Source organism: Camelina sativa, chromosome 6 (assembly GCF_000633955.1).
Source record: "Camelina sativa cultivar DH55 chromosome 6, Cs, whole genome shotgun sequence".
NCBI classification, from domain to species: domain Eukaryota; kingdom Viridiplantae; phylum Streptophyta; class Magnoliopsida; order Brassicales; family Brassicaceae; genus Camelina; species Camelina sativa.
In genome coordinates this window covers 19296922-19314885 of record NC_025690.1, presented here as the reverse complement: position 1 = coordinate 19314885, position 17964 = coordinate 19296922, and the positions used below count along the sequence as shown (strand labels likewise).

The following is a 17964-nucleotide window of genomic DNA, read 5'->3' as shown; positions in this document are numbered from 1 at the left end:
TTTCTTCAGCCCTTGTGGTTCACATCCAGTCTTAAACAGCCGTTCTGGCAATCCTAACTGAGCCATCCTGAAAAAATTGATAACTTTCAGTTACATATATGAATGAAAGAAGTCACAAGCAAGAATAGGTCCCCATATATTCATCTTGCTATTAACTTCAAAACTATGAAGACATAAACATCACATAGAAAAGACAACATTCATATAGAAAAGACCTCATGTTGGAATCTCACCCAAGTCCTTTGATTATGTTAGAAAAGAAGAAATCACAAACTGAAGAAAGGTTTGAGAATGACTCGCAAGTTTGTGTTACTAGAACAGGAAATGAGACCACAAGAGCTTGTTACTTGTATAACAAAAAACAAAGAAGAAGAATAGCAAGAAATGTGTGCACATCACGTGAAAGAGTTAGATAAATATAGGAGACACACTTTTTGGTTTTTTCCTTTCTAAGTTTTTTTAAGAAATATGTTGAAGGATTAAATCTAGATAAATAATGTAGCCCATCATGGGGCAAAGAATCTATCCTATCAATAAAATAAAGAGTCAAGTTTTTATCTACTTTTGTCAATTTGTTTATTAATCACAAAACACCAACACCTTACTCATATAGATCCCAATACACACACTAGACACGACTCACACCATATATAGAGTGGATAAAGTCATAAGTATTTCCTGAATCAATACACACAATTGACAATTTCATTTTATACAAAGAATTCGCTAGCTCAAACATAAACCTTCACATATCAAAATCTCTAGCCANGTTCAATATTATGACTAACATAAATTTGTATCTGAACCACCTGAAAATGATTCGTATGTAACAGTTTCTTACTAACCCCAAACTGTAATGTGTTCGGTTTCAAACAGACATCAACTTCCGGGTCATGATCTTCTTCTGCCCGCTACAATAGGTAAAGAGAGTATTCTTGTTATTTATGATTTCATGACAAAACGCATAAGAAAATGAATTATCNTACCTTAGGAAAGACAACTTCCGCTCTCGGATTTTCGGATCCTGGAAAAATCTGCAACGCATTACAATTCTGAAGATTAAACATCTAAGTAACGAATTTGACAAACCCAAATAACCACAGAAAAATAAAAAAAAACCCCATAGAACGAATAAAAAAAAATATTAAACATCTCGATCGGTCTTTGGTAATAATAAACCCAAATCCACGCATTACAATTTGAGGCAATTTGAGGAAGATGAAGTTACAAGCCCAACCTCGGTCTAACCCTGCCGCCCTCTCTTTTGGTAACCAAGAGAAACGACTACGAACAGTACATATAAAAGAAAAACCTAGGGTTGCTAACATGTGCCGGAATTACCTTTAATTAATAAAATAATCAATCCTGTATTCGTTCCATATAGAATAGACCAGATTGACGTTCCATATAGAATAATAGAACAGATCGACGTTACATATAGAATAGAACAGATCGACGTTATTGAGTACTACCATGTCAAGGAACTGAATACTCAGAGTTGCCAAACTGATGCAACTTCAGCTTTGATCCCGAGAAATAAGAAGCAGGTTTGTTCTGGGATTGTGGTGGTGTTTGATGGCTAGGCTTGCGTGAGGACCACAAGCTTTCTGGGAAAAATCTTTCCATGGGAGGTATAAGCGTCGATGATGATGCAGGTGAGTCTGCTGGCGAGCGAGTGAATATGCCCTTTTTCACTGTTTCTCTCCAGTAAAAAAAAAAAAGTATATAAATAAATAAAAAAAGGGTTAGGTAATAGAAGTAAGCAAGGGTTTGTAAATTTGGGGTATTAAGAACGCCAATTAAGCCTCCTTCTGAAGTATCCTAAATTTCAAGTTTAACCATATTTATCTGAATGTCACAGATTTACAAACAAGTAAGAGGGTTAAACGACAATGTGGTTTTTTAAAAGAAACGAAATAAAAACCGGATAGAAATCGCAGTCTTGATAACCACTACATATAAAAGAAAGATCTGAATGTCTCCATATGGTCACTGTTGTTACGCATCAATTTCCATGGACTGTTCTGTGTTGGAATTAGCAGCAGGTTGGTGAGAGGTGGATGGACCTGCTTCATCCGGCTTCTTCTGGATCATGGTAGTTTGGATCATGATAGTTGTGCAATTGTTGAAGGTTTTGGCGCAGATAAGGCCTTGATTCCACAGGCGAATCCTAAACACTCTCCACCACCTGGGCTCAAGCATCAAAACAAAGTTAAAACAAAATGTAATGATCCTCCCAACACATTTTTGGATCACATGATGGGTATATGGAAGACTATTATTACCAATCGAAAGACGGAGAACGTTTCAACTCTTCCTTGTGAAGTTTTGTAAACTCTTCACATGCCCAAGGAATATGTGCATCCGCGATCACCCTGGTCCCAAAGAAACACTCTTATCATCTTGTTCTATAATTCATGGAGAGGTGCATGGCATGATGAGGTAATATATATGTAAGATAGAAGGTAAATAGCTACCTTTGCTTTCTTATAAATATGTTCCAAAGAAACATGTATCGGTTTTGCTCTCTCCTCAAACCCGTAACACGTTCAAATCTCTGTGTATGTTTTCAAGAAATCATTAAAAAAGCTTACGGTGTATATTTCAGAACAGTAAATCAAGAAAGTGAATAAAAATTACCAGGCGTTCTTGAAGATCTAAAACATTATCATCAGTTTCATTATCGCTATCGTCATTAGACATTACTTCCTCAAAGGTCATTGGCTTCAAAAATGCAGCTTTGGTTCGTGAAATAAAACAAGAGACAGCATTTGCTACGTAAATCAAAGACATCAAACCACCTGCATTGTGTGGGAGGGATAGAACTGCCGACTCCTAAGAGGCTCATGTCTGGAAACAAGTAAGAATCTTGGTTAATAAAAGTAAGAAGAAGATTATGTAAAAATAAGAACAGATAAATCACAAGAACATAATAACGTACCCTTTATCCTCGGATTGCTCTGCAGATAACTTTTTTCTCCTACTAGGTTCAGAAGACTCAGCAGGTAAATGTTTTCTCCCACTAACAGGAGACACCACAGGTTCAGAAGACTCAGCAACTAATTTTTTTTTCCCACTTGCAGGAGGCACCACAGGTTCAGAAGACTCGGCAACTAGTTTCTTTTTCCCTCTAACAGGTTCAGAAGACTCAGCAACTTGTTTCTTTCTCCCTTTAACAGGAGGCACCACAGTTTCAGAAGACTCAGCAGCTAGTTTCTTTCTCCCTTTAACAGGAGGTGCCAGAGGTTCAGAAGAAGACTCAGCAACTTGTTTTTTTCTCCTAGTAACAGGAGGCACCACAAGTTCAGAAGAAGACTCAGCAAATAACTTTCTTCTTTCACTAACCGGAGGCACCAGAGGTTCAGAACACTCAGCAATTAACTTTTTTCTCCCACTTACACGAGGCAACAGAGGTTCAGAAGACTCAGAAATTGGTTTTTTTCTCCCACTTACACGAGGCACCACAGGTTCAGAAAGCTCAGCAATTGACTTTTTCCTCCCACTAACACGAGGCAACAGAGGTTCAGAAGGCTCAGCAATTGACTTCTTTCTCCCACTAACACGAGGCACCACAGGTTCAGAAGGCTCAGCAACTTTCTTTCTCCCACTAACATGAGGCACCACAGGTTCAGAAGGCTCAGCAATTAACTTCTTTCTCCCATTTACACGAGGAACCACAGGTTCAGAAGGCTCAGCAACTAACTCCTTTCTCCCACTAACACGAGGCACCACAGGTTCAGAGGACTCAGCTATTGCTGGCTGAGTCGTAGTTAAAATGTCGTTAGTCTTCTCCGAAGACTCAGCAAACAACTCTGTTCTCTCACTAACAGGAGGCACCACAAGTGCAGAAGGCTCAGCTATTGCTGGTTGAGTCGTAGTTAAAACGTCGCTAGTCTTCTCCGGAGAATGAGCTCTTGGTGGCGATGAGACATTATCCTCGTTCGCATGACTAAGTTCATCATTTTCTGTGCTACGAGGTAACTCGTCTAAAGGCAACTTCAAAAAGCGTGGTTTAAGTCGCCTCCACATATCTCTTTCTCTTCTTCCCTTACGACGTTTTGAGCTGCATAGTTTATGGTTTTGCTTTAGGGAGATGATACTGAATTATACATAGGTAAAAACTAGAGTAAGGCGTTAGGAACTTTACACAAACATAAAAGGGTTGTATTGTGGATTTCCCAAATCATTTTTTAGCACCTGATACCAAAAAAAGAAACATCATGGTGAGTTCAATATTATGACTAATGTATCTGAAATGTTGCGTATGTATCAAGTTTCTTACTAACCCCAAATTGTAATGTTTCCGGTTTCAAACAGACATCAACTTCCGGGCCATGATCTTCTTCTGCCCGCTACAATAGGTATATAGAGTACTCGTTGTTACTTATAATTTCATGACAAAACACATAAAATAATGAATTATCTAAAATCACTAAAAGCAAAAACATACATAAAAGTCATAGTTAAAGGCGTCATGTGATGACTTCAAATGGAGTCCCAGGCCCTGTGCACAGACATAAGACATTTGTATTTTAGCAAATATATTATAGACTGAAACAGAATGACCATTGAAACATTTGAATGAATACGAAAGATATCATTCTAATTAGTTAGTGTTCGACCTCGTGGCCTCCACATGGCATCAAGCAAAATGGGCAAGAGAATTTTTCCACAACTGCATTTTGATACAGAAATGTATACATCAGTATATGATAAATTTTCAGATGAAACACAACGATCAAGACTCAAGAGACGACAAATTCTGAAAGGAAACAACCAATTAAAGAGATTCACCTTCAGCTTTTAGTGTTTTTTTGTTTCTCACATCCCTATAGTTGAATCTTATTGTCACTCTTGAATTTGACCTAAGCAAAATATACAAGTGTAGCATGAGCAGAGAAGAAGTCCTCCATGTACTAGAAAGAGAAGAGAACTATGCTAAAATACCACCAGAACATAATTTAGTTCCAACCACTAGTTTATGAAGGATTTTTGAAAACAAAACATAAAAAATGGTATTTTTGAGAACTTTCTTCTTTTTTTTTTGAAATAAAATCACTTCTGAAAGCATATAGAAAAATGACAAAGTTAAAATGAATGAAGAGATTCATACTTCTTTTTTTTCTTCCCTTTGATTATGTAGTTCAAACACCTTCGACGTAAATATGGCTGCATAAACAAAGAAAATTTTATTAATAACAAAACAGGAAATGTGGATACAAATACAAAATTAAAATAGATTTCCTGTAAATTATACTATTTTCTAATTAGTCAAAAGGAATCAAAATTTGCACATGAAGAATGAAGAACAATTGCTATAGCACAGTTCAAGAGATTAGAGTTGTTCTGATGAGCTAGAAAATATATATATTAAAAAATGTTTGAGAAAGAAATTAAAAAAGAGAATGCATACGTTCTTTTTTGAGCGAGTTCGAAGTTCTTTGTATACTGAGACAGGTTTGATATATTTAATGATATTTGCATCATCATCACCATTGTCATCATCATCGTCATCAGAAGAAATCACTACCACTTCCTTCTCCGGTTGGGACGTACTAGCCATCTGCTTGATTAATCTACGAGCATGCCATGACCATAAATATTGAATTAGAGTGTTATCGACGCAGTATATTTAGGAGAAATATCAGAAAAATCAACGAAACATGTTGTAGATCATAGGCGAAACTCCGATCGAGAATATCATCTAACCATGCATCTTTGGTTTACAGAACTTCATAAATTCAAAAAAAAAAAAAAAACACTTATCTACACAGAATACATTTTTTTTTTTTTTTGCAATCACACAAAATACTTATTATTATTATTGAAATCAATTTCCGAGTCAGGCAATATATCCAAAAAAATAAAAATTGGTTGACGCTGAAAATACTTATAGAAAAATGGTAAATATGCAAACACATAATATATGTCCATTAATATGACTACGAAAAGACACATTCCGAAGAAGTCTCATCTTTTGATGTTAACTCTTCTCTCATTAGTGGCGCTTCATCACAAAAGTATATGCAACTTCACAACAAGATTTTGAGATGGATAGAACTTTATCATAAAACTTATATGCAACTTCACAAGTGACAATCAAATGAGATGGATTGAACTTTATCGTAAATTTTGTAAACAAAAAAAAATTAATGGATGAAGGAAAAAAAGAGAGAGGAGAAAACAAGAGGATACATATTTGCTGATATTTGCTCATGTTCATAAACCATAATCTATTAAATCTAACGATGCGAATTTAATATAATATATATCTACAACGATTTCATCTATCTTAAAACAAATTTATAAAAGAGAGATTTTGATTTACTTTTTTGTTTCGCACAGCGGAGTGAAGAAGCTTTGTTAGTATCAGAGAGATTCTCTTTTAGTAGCTAGAAGCTTCACTTTCGATGTTGACGGCATGCTTTCTCCAAAATCTTTATAGCATATTTATATAGAATAATATCCGAAAAACCCTAAAATAATGTACGATTGGACCTTAATATTGTTAAACTTCATAATTATGAAAATAATTTGGCCCAATATAAGTCCAATAAAATAGTTTCGTTTGTAAACTTTTTCCCTTCGGTTTGATAATCATTTTAAAATTAATCATTTTAATATAAGCATTTGGTTTACAAAAAAAAAAAAGGTTTTATAAAATCACATAAAATGGAAGGATATCTCTAATTTCAATATAAAACCAGAAGATAATTCTATACAAGAGAAGAATCAAGAATCCAAGAAAATTCTAAAAGAGCCAAATAGCATAATGATGAGTAGTAAGATAGTATCAACAATCTTTCAAATACATACTAACGGAAATATATATTGTGTTACCTTACTACATTATGACTTTGAAACGAAATCCATATCTTCTGATCTTGTCGAAACAATCTTGCCAATCGCGATAATACTTCTACACAAGAAACCAAGACTAATTGGAGAGGTAAAGAAGGTTCAAACATTGTGAATTTGCTCCAACCACAACCATTATAAAATGTCATCCAGTTCCCGCCATTTGTTGGCAAGTAAAGATTTCAAAAGAGTGTGTGTGTGTAACACATTGTATTACAAAACGTTTCTATGTTTTAAAAAATTTAATTATACAGTAAAACCTCTATAAATTAATACTCTATAAATTAATAAACACTATAAATTAATAAATTTTGCTGGTCCCAAGTCGGGCCAGTATAAAAATTAACAATATTCGATAAGATAATAAGATAATAATTTTTTCGAAATCTCCTTATAAAATATGGTCCCAATAATATCATAAATTAATAATTATGTAAATTTATATATATATATATATATATACTGATATAATAGTGTATGTTTCTCCTAAAGCTCAATTCTATAGAACAATTGTAATGTTGTATTTTCAACCTATAATGATATCTCTAAAATATTTTATAACATGTCATACAAATAATTAAATTTAAAGTTTTAATTTTTAGATATGCATCATTTACAATTTGATAATTTGACAGATTATTAAAATAGGAGAATTGATATTATTATTCATAGATTTGAATTTATGTGTCTCATGTGTATAAGTCAATTTGTCTATAATATTTGTAATTTATTGTAAATAGTGCTTTCTAAATATTACAAGTTCAATTCCTAAACCATAAAATTTATAACATCCGAAAGTTTAATCTTATTTTGCTATAGTTGTTCCAATTCATAATTTTTTAAAAAATAAACAATTAAAAATATATCTATAAATTAATAATTATTAATTTACACTATAAAATAATAATTATTAATTTATAGATAAATTAATATCACTATAAATTAATAAAATGTTTTAGTCCCAACATTATTAATTTATAGAGGTTTTACTGTATATACCAAATTAAATAAATAACACAATTAATTGGTAAGATTTTGCCGGGAAGAACGCGTAAGGTTTGACATTCAAAGGGTAAAAATGTCAATTCAATAATCAAATTCATTCTATATATAGAAGTTTTCTCCTTGTGAAGCGCGTAAAGTGTGTGAAAAGAAGAAGATGCGTCGATCGGCGAGCGCCTCCATAGTTTCCGACCAACTCTCAGCGAGTTCTCCGTCACCGCCACCTTCTCCACCGCCACGAATTCAAACCGCTGAAGATTCAGATGACGATCAGCTTCTTCTGCCTAGGTACGATCCAAGCTCTCATCCAGGGAAGAAGAAGAAGAACAAATCGCGACTCAGATCCGCCGAGAATGCTATCCACTTCATTCCAATCGTACTCATCCTCTGCGCCGTCATACTCTGGCTGTTTTCTAATCCAATTTCGATTAATGAAACCTAACCCTATAGTATAGTCTCTGTTGTAATTTACGTTTCCTTTTTTTTGGTTTGATTTTGTTCGCAGTAGCAATGATCAAACAGTGAAGATTACAGAGTTTGATTACTCTGTTCAAGCTTTACTCTGTTCTTGTTTAGACAATTACACAACATTGTATTATTCTTTTACATTAAATCACATAGTTTTATATATTTATCTTCTATCCAATGGAACCATATGGTTTTAAGATCTTACTATACAGACAAGATCAGATTTTTGAACTATCATAGAGAGGTTCACATTCGAAGTTTGTGTGTTCAAGCATTGGTCCAAGCTTCACTAACTTTGGTATGACGATATTGTTTCTAATGGAACACACTAGAGGATTGTCCCATTGCAGGAGTGCTCCGACTAGGTTTGCACGTACTGTCAACGGGAATGCTCGAGACCATCTTTCACTCCCGTATGATTCCATTGCTGCTTCAACTGATTCACTCCCTCCGTTCATTGCACTGGCAAGTTTATTAGCTAGAACAACTGAATCTTCCAAGGCGCAGCAAGCACCTTGTCCAAGATTTGGAGTCATTGGGTGCCAAGCATCTCCAACAAGAACCACTCTGCCTTTTGATGCTGGAGGAGCAATTCCAGGCCATAGCCACCTGTCTACAAGAGGAGTTCTGCTGATTGTTTCATCAGGTGTTAGATCGATGAGGTTTTGCAGATCTTCAGGCCAGGTACTAACCATCTCTTTTGCTTGTTTCTTTAGGATAGCTGGATCTGTAATTTTTGGCCCTGCATGGATGTCTCAAGATTAATGATATAGGAAATGAAAGAAGGGAGTTATCTTTGTGGAATGGTGTAAAAATCTACCTAGAGATGGGCTGTTGAAACAAATGAACCAGTATACTTTTGTTGCAGATACAGGTACATATCCAGCTCGAAGCCCTCTACCGTATATGTAATTCACCCTTTTCTGAAATGGCTGTCCATTTGGATAGTACCCGAGGCCACGGAAAGCACAATGACCAACATATTTCGGCTCACTAAACCCCATCCACGTTGCAACTTTAGACCGGGTACCATCACAACCAATAACAATCTATTCAAAGAACATACATCATCAAATCAGCCAAGGCACATATCTTCTGGTTATCATAATAGCTTAGTGCATAGTGATGTCTGATTTACTTTATAAACACATAATTCTATGCTCGGAGCCTTAAGAGAAGAGCTCATGGAACAATACCTTTGCAAGCAACCGGGTTCCATCTCCAAGTTGAAGGAGGGTGTCACCATTGGCATTGCTTTGTATACTTTCCAGTTTTGAGGAAAACCGAATGGCATGTGGAGGAAGCTGGCTTGCAAGTGTCTCCAAGAGTACCCGCCGCTCCACTGCCCGAACTTCTTGGCTATACAAGACATATGCTTTGGTTACTTCTACAGACATGAATCAAGTGAAATGCTTTATTATCCAACAAGTTTTGAAGTAGTTACCTTTGATCTTCGTCTTTGAATTTGAAAGAACGAAGCTCACTTCCATCTTCCTTCTTCACTACCATCCTGCTCAGCTGATCATACCAACAAACTCAGGTAAAAGTAAAGTAAAACCAAGAACAAATTTCACTTATTGGATCACTGTTGTCACATATTTAGAAGACCGAATCATAGTTATGATCTCTACAATACGGGCAGAAAGAACTGTACCCTTCGATTTCAAGAAACTGCGTTCGGAGTTGAGGCCCAACAGAGATGGCGTCAAGAACGCGCCAACCATTCTTGAATAGCGTCAGCGATGTTCCTCCCGTCCGAAGCGACTCTGCCTGCTCCAGCACGACCGACCCGATTCCTAGCCTAAACCCGTCAACAAAGTCTCCAGTTCAGTGGCTCTTGAGTTTCAAGAAAATTCAAAGAACCAATTTTTATAATTCGGACTTACCGGTGAAGAGAAACGGCGGTGGCAAGTCCACCAATCCCGGCGCCGACGATCACTACATTCTCCTCTTGGTCACCATCGCTTGTTTGGGCTCTGGTCAGTGCTAAACAAATAGGTTTTGATCTAGTTCCAACCGGGAACCATCTGTTGCTTCTGCCCAAGGATTGAAGAGGATAGCTCGGAAACAGAAGGGACATAGCCATGGCCGGACGTTTCAAGAAGAGGACAAATGGATATGCTTATTCAATTAAACCTCAGCCATAAATAGTGTAGACTTCAAACTTTCTAATCTGTAGTCATTATGAAGCCACGACTCAAGCAAATATTTTGAGGGGCATATGTATTGGTCACATTTGAGCTTCGTTCTTTACAACAACAACAAAAAAAAACGCAAGTGACATATTTTGTCCATATTGGCATAGGCTTTGTTCTCAATATGATATCAACAAAAAAATTTCTAAAACATATTGAGAGTGACTCTTTGGTTCCTATCTGTGTTAAGAGGAGGAAGCAGGAACATATTTGCCAACATATCCAAAACCAACAACGAAGAAGGCTAATGACTGAAATAGAAGGTATACATATAGTGTGTTCTTCCCGTAGATGATGTCGTAGATTCCGCAGGACAACAGGTAAGCTCCAACCAGTAGCTCCAGCAAGTGCACCCTGGTTGCAACAAGATTATAATATCCATCAGTTTACGCTCTGACTCGGTTAAGGCTTCAGTTTGAAAGAAATGTTTGTTTACGTACCTCTCTCTGAATCTGACGTTAGGTACTTGTGGAATCAGCTTCGTCTTGAGGGCATCACCTGATTTCTCCGTCACAACCCATTCTTGTACTCTTCCTGTTTCTAACAGCCCCATGACCAGAGCCTTTGTTCGAACCAGGGACATTGAATTCTCGAACAGAACCCAGAATGCCAATAGGTGGATTGATCTGTTAACATAATAAAGGATTAATAATGTGACAAGAGAGAGGAAAGACGATAAGTTATATAGAAAGAGTAAAAGAGGACACCTTAGTCTACCGATTGCGATAAAGAGAGTGATCAGAGAAGGAAGATAAAACGCAGCCCATTTCGGAACTGTGACTTCTGGGAACAAAACAGTTGCTGGCAAGATAACACAGTAGAAGCAGAATGTGAGGACGTGAGCCACGATCTTCCGGATGAAGAAGAAGCTGTACAACATATACAACTTCTTCCACAGAGAAACATTTTCGCTTCTTAGTATTTTTCCAGCCATTTTCCTGAATAGATTCGCAGGGCCACAAGTCCATCGATGCTGCTGGCTACGCAAGGCGTTGAAGGAGCAAGGCAACTCACTTTTTACCTACAGATTATGCATTGTAAAAATGTTTCAAAATTAAAACGTCCAACCAAAGAAACCAACAAAGGAGAGGAATCCTTCTATCTATACCTTGAGATCATCGATATATAGCAACTTCCAGCCTCTTAGTGTAGCTCGTACAGCTAAGTCCATGTCTTCTACTGTTGTCTGGTCATTCCACCCCCCTGACTCAATCAGCGCTGAGATTCTCCAGACACCTGCTGTTCCTGTAATAGTTTCAGACAATTTAAAACAGAAGCTTCATTGAGAAGAAAAAGAAAAGCAAAATGAGAATGCCATAATCAATACCGTTGAACCCAAAGAAAGCAAATGTTGAAGATCCAACTTGCTGCTCTACTGTAAAGTGGTAACTTAAAGACATCTCCTGCAATCTCGTCATCATGCACTGATCCGCGTTCACTGAGATTATTAGCAAAAGCAAACTCTCATTTACCAATTATAGATTTGTGAAGAAAAAAAAGAAAGAGAAAGGTGTCTTAAGGAATGTTACCAAACTCCCACCGGCCTTGTACAAGTGCTAACTTGGCATTGTGAATTAAGAAAGGAACAGTGCGGAGGAGGAAGTCAGGATCAGGCTGGAAATCAGCATCAAAGATAGCAACATAGTCGCACTGCTTCACATAGCTATGCTTCATTCCTTCTCTCAGAGCACCAGCTTTGTATCCGTTCCTGTTGTCCCTAATCTCAAACGTTATGTTGACGCCTTCTTTAGACCATCTCTCACACTCCTTTTTCACCAATTCCTGTTTCCTTCCATCATTGCCACATAACCAAAATGTTAAGGAATTTACTTTATCGGAACACAAAATCATAAGGCCAAAACACAGACCCTTAGATGAAAAAAGGACAAGTGTCGATAGAGGTTTACAAGGACCTTACTGGCTGGATCTGTAGAATCATCAAGCACTTGAATTATCATACGATTCGATGGCCACGAGATTTTGCAAGCAGCTGCAATTGATTGCTCACAAACCTACCAAACACAACAACATCCCACCAAATGAGTTCGATTCACAAACCAATCACTGGAAAAAAAAATAGTTGCTGGCAGCTGGTTGCTGGCTTGCTGCTTTAGATTGTTTTCACCTCTTTTTCATTGTACATAGGCATTTGCACAAGAACCATAGGGTAGGTAGCACTGCCACACTCAACATCATCCTCCATAGCTTCCCATTTGTAAATCTTCGCAGGTTTTCTCTTGAACAACTTGACATACAGAACGACGATTCCCATGTACATAACCTCAACGAAGAGCATAACAGACATGATCAAGCATATAGCCACCAGGAACTTGAAGACAGGTACAACAACAACAGCCCTGATTTGCTCCCACCATAGTCCAATTCGAGCAATGATATCTCCAAATGTAGGAAAAGATTTGACGGCATTGAATAATGCCACGGATGCTTTAGAACTTCCAACTTGAGACTTCAATGAGAGGTAAAAGAGAAGACGATTAAAACAAACAAAACAAAAATTATTGAATCCGCAAATCTAGGAGAAGTAACCAGATAAAAGATTAGGTATTTAGAACAAGATGGATTAGATCAGATCTAAAGCAATGTAGTAAGCAAGAAACAAGAGAGACGAAATGGTGTTTACCACAAATTAGTCAAAATCAACAGTAACCCAAAGATAAAAATCAATCCTTTTGTAAAGAAAAGTCCAAATTGAAGTCAATAGCAAGAAACCCAGATTAAAAAAATGGTAATAACAAAAAAAGAGAGAATCAAAAGCAGTCGTAGGTAACAAGCAAAATGCAACATTCGTCAATGAGGGGGAACGAACGAACCAGTGAGCCAAGAGAGGAGGAGAACGTGTCGTGAGGAAGGAGACGGTGAAGAGACATTGGGGAATATGATCTCTCTCTCTCTCTCTCCACAACCACAAGTGAGTCAGTCTCTTCCACGAATAGTCTTCTGCTTCGTGGTCGATAAAAGCTCTCTCGTCGTTTCTCTTTCGAAGAGTCCAACTGGATATTTCTCAATAGGCCAAGTGGGGCTAAGCTGCTAATAAGCTCTTCGTTGTCATTTTTTTTTTTTGTTTTTTATTGTATGAATTATTCTCAAATTCTTTTGTTTTCTTCTTCATCTCTTTAAATTATTTGTTACAAAATATTCGTTGGCTATCCATCAACATTATGGTTAATGGCCAAAAAAACTGATAACTACTTAACGCGAACCACGTTGGAAAACTGTAGACACGACATTTACACTCTTTTACATAAATGACAAGCTTTTTAATAAATACACATCTTTACTATTTTGTTTTTGTAAACTTATTAAAAAAACATTCTCAAAACTATGTTAATAATAGTTTATATGGTATCTGATCTATATGTCAGATACACATACCAATCCTTTGAGAAAACTATATCTATGGAAGATAATTTTTTGATTCGAAACCTTTGTATTCATGAGTGTCAGAGATCCAAACCATTAATTTTTTTTTTTCTCTGAAAAGAGAAAATTGTTAATTACAAAAGAATAGTAAAAAATTAAGTGAAATGAAAGTTCATTGAGAAACAATCCTGTGATGAAAGAAATATCGTTTAGAGCACTCAGAATTGTGATCTTCGCAAAGAGCTAACTAGACTAGTAAACCTTTTAGTTAATTAGGAGTTTAGTGGTCAGACTAAAAATGAAAAGAGATTGTTTTACATTTAGTGAGTTATATATTTTTTCATAATTCATATTGAGATCAATGAAATTGTTTTTTACATTCGTCTTTCTGATTAATATATAACGTAAATTATTATCCTAAAAGATTTACATTAGAAAGTAGAATTAATACATCGATATCTAAATGCAGAAAACGGTGAGCATTTTGGTTTTAATAAGTGATCTTCATTTTAGTTTTCCGGTTATGGAAAACGGTTAAAGAGCAATAGAGACAACTATATTCGATTCATATTCACGTTCTATTATAAAGAAAGCCTACCCTACCCACCCATAAGGGCAGGGTCCTTGTGACACAGAGAAGCTTTTGTAGTGATAATGTGATATGCAGTAAAAGGTAAGAATAGAGATGAAAAAAACACTTAACCCACCCACCAATAATAATATTTTCCCTTCGACCTCTCTTTGACCACTATAATAATCCTTTGACCACACTCTCTCTTAAATCTACCTCCACCCTTTTACCACTAGCCTCACTAACGCGTACACTTCCAAACTCCACATTCCATCATCAACGTTAAAGACAACTTTTTAACTGCATGATTAAATGATCCATTAATTACTCCATGACAAGCTAGCATAGTTGATGGGTCTATACTTTATATGCTAATGCTACCATAGTTACAAATCAAGATTCATATATTTACATATCTACATCCTAACTAATCATCAACTTAACTAAAACATCTAGTCAATACAATTTTAATGGTAGACCTCCTTGATGATTGTGATTTGTTATGGCAAAGACGAAGAAGAAGCCAAAGCAAGAATGGAAGTTGCGAGTTGATTAATGGCGTCCACCAAACCACTCATACATTGTCTGTTTATATCAGCTTTCGATTCCTCCATCTTTAGTCTTCTCTCTTGCAGCCTCATCACTTCCTTATGCCTCATCTCTTGTCTCTCCTCACTCTGTTTTATCATTTGTGCGATCACCAACGCGCTTCTCGATATTGCCGCTCCAACCATAACCTCCGCATCCTCACTCTCTCCTTGCGCGGTCGTCGTTTCTCCCGGCGTTGTTGTTCTCCTTCGCTTCGCCGCTGATGTGTCTGAATACTCACTTTTGTTAGTCTGAATACTCACTCGTACTACTTCATTGTTATGAGTTAAGAAGAGAGATAAAACGAAACGGTACCTACTGTGGGCTGTATAGGCTCAGCGTGAAATGTGAAGGGTGGAGGTTGAGGCGGTGGAGGATGTGATAAGACTAGAGGTTGTTGCGGCGGTGGTGACTGAAGAGATAACACAATAGTAGTCGGGATTTGATGCATCGGCTGAGCCATCATCGGAGCTACAAATCCTTGGCACACTCTTAGGATCTGGCCACCGTTACCGTATGGAAGAGTCTTTTTCTCGACAAGCTCAGCCAAAGCGTCGTATATACGAGACAACATATTACTCGGCAAGCTCCTCTCTTTCCTCTCACTCTTCTCCATCTTCCAGTATGACGCCGGCCGAGAGGAAGAAGAGCCGGTGTTAAAAGAAGATTCTATTCTTGATCTCTCGTACTCTCTGATCTTCTTGTAACCCCTCATGAGATTGTCCCACTTATCGTTGCACTGGTTCTGGTTCCTCTGACATCCTCTTCTCCAACAATACTCCTCTATCCACTTCCACCGGAGCTCCATAGATTTGTTTCTGTTTTCCGGTTTTTTCTCCGACCGCCGCACACGTCTCTCCTCTTCCATCTTCTTGGCTTCTATGAGCACCAAGGTCTCACTCACAGTCCAGTTTCCTTTCCTATACTCTCTCATAACCATCTCTCTGGCTCCACCACCCGATGGTTCAGCCATATGTGTGCCTTTTTATGGATTTACCAAGAGGTAGCCATACGTGTGCCTTTGAATCTTGAATTTTCAAGAACTAGAAAGAGAAATAAACAAGTGTTGGAGAAAGGGGGAGAAGAAAAGGATGAGAGCGAGGACCGGTCAAAATCTTTTGTTTTGTAGTACTAAAGATTGTCACCAAGTTCGAAAAGACAGTGGTTGCAATAATGAATGAGAAAAGAAAAATAATACTAGTAGAAGCAATGCTTCTTATTAACAAATAACAACACCTTTTTCTCATTTACCTTTCTTATTTAAATGTTTCCTGTTTCTAGTTTGTTATGGCCTCATGGGAGTACTCTACATGTGAATCTTAGGATCTAAACTGAGTAACTGGTACAAGTAAACGAATTGAAAGCTTAGACAACAATTTTAAAATCGAACACTCAATCAATCGACTTAGTTAAATCTAACAAAGAACCATAACAAAGTAGGTTCACCGTACGGGTGATGCATAAGTGTAGAGAGTGAAAAATAGAAGCAATATGATCCAAACGCAAGTAAAGAGAACATCATATCATAACATTCCAATTTTCAATATCCATTCTTATATCATGAAATCCACATTAGCAGGAAAATAGAGAGAGAGCGGGAAGATGTTTGTTGAATCATTATTTATTCAGATCAGAGAAGACCACCCCTAAGAGCAAGAACCAAATGAAGAACAGAGCCACCCTCTATGTTGTAATCTTTGGCCGTTTTGTCATCAGCAAGCTGTTTTCCCGCATAGATGAGCCTGAAAACATAACCACAACAATAAGATATAATCCAACTAAGTAAGATATGAGGACCAGAGTTGTATAATGGCTTAAGAAGTGTATAACATGTATGCAATATACTAAACTGTAACTAGTTGTGGTCTGAGCAATCGAGTCAGCTAGATAACCAGAACAGATTCAATTGAATGCACATGGCTGTATAACAAAAGACTTAAGTGAATGTTATATACCTTTGTTGAACAGGAGGGATGCCTTCTTTCTCTTCAACGCGTTCCTTGATGCGATCAATAGTGTCGGTAGGTTCGATATCAATCTCGATTTCTTTGCCAGTGAGAGTCTTGACCTTGATCATGGTTCCACCCCTGAGCCTCAAGACAAGATGAAGAGTAGACTCTTTCTGGATGTTGTAATCAGCTAAGGTCCGTCCATCTTCGAGTTGCTTACCAGCAAATATCAGCCTTTGTTGATCAGGTGGTATACCCTCTTTGTCCTGTAAAACCCAAAACCCAAAACAAAAGATTTAACAAACAAAAAAAGCAGAGCTCAGCTTCATCAAAAAACTTTTTATAAAACTCTTTAAACTAAGCCTAGACCTAAATAAAGATCAAACAAAACAATTCACATCAAGATTACTACTCGAAACAATCCTCAAATTTCAAGGGTTTTTAACTTCGAAAGGCGGAGAATATAATCAGATCGCTAATCGAACAAACACTCAAGACACATAATTCGAGTAAGAGGAAGTAGGAACAGTAGATTGATTGAGGGGATAAAGAAACCCTAAAAATAAACCTGGATTTTGGCTTTGACATTGTCGATGGTGTCGCTGCTCTCGACCTCTTGGGTTATAGTTTTGCCGGTGAGGGTTTTGACGAAGATCTGCATCTCTTTCTTTTTTCTTTTTTTTTTGTGGCGACTGATTAAAATCTTCTCCTTATTAGGCTCTCTTCTTCTTCTCTCTCGGATTCTTAGTGCGTGATGCTGCCTGGGTTTATATATATCCCACTGCCAAAGAAGGTCAGCGTTTAGACTACGCCAACTTCTTCCTTTTTTAATAATCGGTTTTGACTTAATTAAGCCCAATGTCTTCGTTTTATTAAAATTTATTTAACCACTTTTCGGTTTAGTCTTTTAAATCCTCGGTTTAAGTTCAATTATACAAATGAGTGAATGAAT

At 36.9% G+C, this 17964-nt stretch overlaps 6 protein-coding genes across 11 annotated transcripts; 1 reads left to right on the top strand and 5 right to left on the bottom strand.

Annotated features, from left to right (window-relative positions):
* LOC104699251 (polycomb group protein FERTILIZATION-INDEPENDENT SEED 2-like) lies at window positions 1897–5563 on the bottom strand. Its single transcript, XM_019246397.1, has 13 exons — window positions 5414–5563; window positions 5114–5169; window positions 4795–4865; window positions 4623–4675; window positions 4451–4504; window positions 4287–4352; window positions 4148–4197; window positions 2942–4063; window positions 2802–2850; window positions 2641–2724; window positions 2478–2557; window positions 2286–2375; window positions 1897–2188 (listed from the first exon to the last, which is right to left on the bottom strand). The coding sequence occupies exons 1-13, from the start codon at window positions 5561–5563 to the stop codon at window positions 1999–2001; spliced, it is 2115 nt and encodes a 704-aa protein (XP_019101942.1). The 3' UTR covers window positions 1897–1998.
* LOC104792329 lies at window positions 8014–8494 on the top strand. The gene has a single exon (XM_010518459.1). It carries the CDS (start codon window positions 8018–8020, stop codon window positions 8300–8302), a length of 285 nt encoding a protein of 94 aa, XP_010516761.1. The 5' UTR covers window positions 8014–8017; the 3' UTR covers window positions 8303–8494.
* LOC104792331 (FAD-dependent urate hydroxylase) lies at window positions 8380–10518 on the bottom strand. 2 transcript variants are annotated; one of them, XM_010518460.2, is made up of 6 exons: window positions 10215–10518; window positions 9983–10129; window positions 9773–9838; window positions 9525–9687; window positions 9149–9377; window positions 8380–9070 (listed from the first exon to the last, which is right to left on the bottom strand). In XM_010518460.2, exons 1-6 carry the CDS (start codon window positions 10412–10414, stop codon window positions 8547–8549), a joined length of 1329 nt encoding a protein of 442 aa, XP_010516762.1. In that variant the 5' UTR covers window positions 10415–10518; the 3' UTR covers window positions 8380–8546. The 2 variants fall into 2 exon arrangements, with proteins under 2 accessions (XP_010516762.1, XP_010516763.1); XM_010518461.1 differs by lacking the exon at window positions 10215–10518 and having other exon boundaries at window positions 8383–9070; window positions 9773–9846; window positions 9983–10075.
* On the bottom strand, window positions 10598–13551 carry LOC104792332 (probable mannan synthase 7). 4 transcript variants are annotated; one of them, XM_010518462.2, is made up of 9 exons: window positions 13355–13550; window positions 12649–12990; window positions 12437–12535; window positions 12053–12305; window positions 11851–11961; window positions 11632–11768; window positions 11231–11544; window positions 10964–11149; window positions 10612–10877 (listed from the first exon to the last, which is right to left on the bottom strand). In XM_010518462.2, the coding sequence occupies exons 1-9, from the start codon at window positions 13409–13411 to the stop codon at window positions 10709–10711; spliced, it is 1668 nt and encodes a 555-aa protein (XP_010516764.1). In that variant the 5' UTR covers window positions 13412–13550; the 3' UTR covers window positions 10612–10708. The 4 variants fall into 4 exon arrangements, with proteins under 4 accessions (XP_019102475.1, XP_010516764.1, XP_019102476.1 ...); XM_019246930.1 differs by having other exon boundaries at window positions 10598–10877; window positions 10964–11544; window positions 13355–13551; XM_019246931.1 differs by lacking the exon at window positions 13355–13550 and having other exon boundaries at window positions 12442–12535; window positions 12649–12787.
* LOC104792327 lies at window positions 14642–16423 on the bottom strand. Of its 2 annotated transcripts, XM_010518457.2 has the most exons (3): window positions 16315–16423; window positions 15379–16106; window positions 14642–15292 (listed from the first exon to the last, which is right to left on the bottom strand). In XM_010518457.2, the coding sequence occupies exons 2-3, from the start codon at window positions 16034–16036 to the stop codon at window positions 14976–14978; spliced, it is 975 nt and encodes a 324-aa protein (XP_010516759.1). In that variant the 5' UTR covers window positions 16037–16106; window positions 16315–16423; the 3' UTR covers window positions 14642–14975. The 2 variants fall into 2 exon arrangements, with proteins under 2 accessions (XP_010516759.1, XP_010516756.1); XM_010518454.2 differs by having other exon boundaries at window positions 15379–16423.
* Window positions 16571–17786, bottom strand: LOC104792328 (ubiquitin-NEDD8-like protein RUB2). Its single transcript, XM_010518458.2, has 3 exons — window positions 17581–17786; window positions 17019–17278; window positions 16571–16805 (listed from the first exon to the last, which is right to left on the bottom strand). The coding sequence occupies exons 1-3, from the start codon at window positions 17671–17673 to the stop codon at window positions 16694–16696; spliced, it is 465 nt and encodes a 154-aa protein (XP_010516760.1). The 5' UTR covers window positions 17674–17786; the 3' UTR covers window positions 16571–16693.

What these genes read in the sequence shown, in the direction of transcription:
- LOC104699251 (XM_019246397.1), bottom strand. Translation starts at nt 5,563, where the DNA reads ATGGCTAGTACGTCCCAACCGGAGAAGGAAGTGGTAGTGATTTCTTCT. An exon ending in TGCCATGTGGAGGCCACGAG is followed by an intron (nt 4,505 to 4,622) that starts GTCGAACACTAA and finishes GTCTGTGCACAG; the next exon opens with GGCCTGGGACTCCATTTGAA. An exon ending in CGTTCTCCGTCTTTCGATTG is followed by an intron (nt 2,189 to 2,285) that starts GTAATAATAGTC and finishes GCTTGAGCCCAG; the next exon opens with GTGGTGGAGAGTGTTTAGGA.
- LOC104792329 (XM_010518459.1), top strand. Translation starts at nt 8,018, where the DNA reads ATGCGTCGATCGGCGAGCGCCTCCATAGTTTCCGACCAACTCTCAGCG.
- LOC104792331 (XM_010518460.2), bottom strand. Translation starts at nt 10,414, where the DNA reads ATGGCTATGTCCCTTCTGTTTCCGAGCTATCCTCTTCAATCCTTGGGC. An exon ending in ACCGCCGTTTCTCTTCACCG is followed by an intron (nt 10,130 to 10,214) that starts GTAAGTCCGAAT and finishes TGACGGGTTTAG; the next exon opens with GCTAGGAATCGGGTCGGTCG. An exon ending in GAACCCGGTTGCTTGCAAAG is followed by an intron (nt 9,378 to 9,524) that starts GTATTGTTCCAT and finishes TTCTTTGAATAG; the next exon opens with ATTGTTATTGGTTGTGATGG.
- LOC104792332 (XM_019246930.1), bottom strand. Translation starts at nt 13,411, where the DNA reads ATGTCTCTTCACCGTCTCCTTCCTCACGACACGTTCTCCTCCTCTCTT. An exon ending in ACAAGGCCGGTGGGAGTTTG is followed by an intron (nt 11,962 to 12,052) that starts GTAACATTCCTT and finishes TAATAATCTCAG; the next exon opens with TGAACGCGGATCAGTGCATG. An exon ending in AACGTCAGATTCAGAGAGAG is followed by an intron (nt 10,878 to 10,963) that starts GTACGTAAACAA and finishes TGTTGCAACCAG; the next exon opens with GGTGCACTTGCTGGAGCTAC.
- LOC104792327 (XM_010518454.2), bottom strand. Translation starts at nt 16,036, where the DNA reads ATGGCTGAACCATCGGGTGGTGGAGCCAGAGAGATGGTTATGAGAGAG. An exon ending in GCCTATACAGCCCACAGTAG is followed by an intron (nt 15,293 to 15,378) that starts GTACCGTTTCGT and finishes GTGAGTATTCAG; the next exon opens with ACACATCAGCGGCGAAGCGA.
- LOC104792328 (XM_010518458.2), bottom strand. Translation starts at nt 17,673, where the DNA reads ATGCAGATCTTCGTCAAAACCCTCACCGGCAAAACTATAACCCAAGAG. An exon ending in ATGTCAAAGCCAAAATCCAG is followed by an intron (nt 17,279 to 17,580) that starts GTTTATTTTTAG and finishes TGGGTTTTACAG; the next exon opens with GACAAAGAGGGTATACCACC. An exon ending in ATCCCTCCTGTTCAACAAAG is followed by an intron (nt 16,806 to 17,018) that starts GTATATAACATT and finishes TTATGTTTTCAG; the next exon opens with GCTCATCTATGCGGGAAAAC.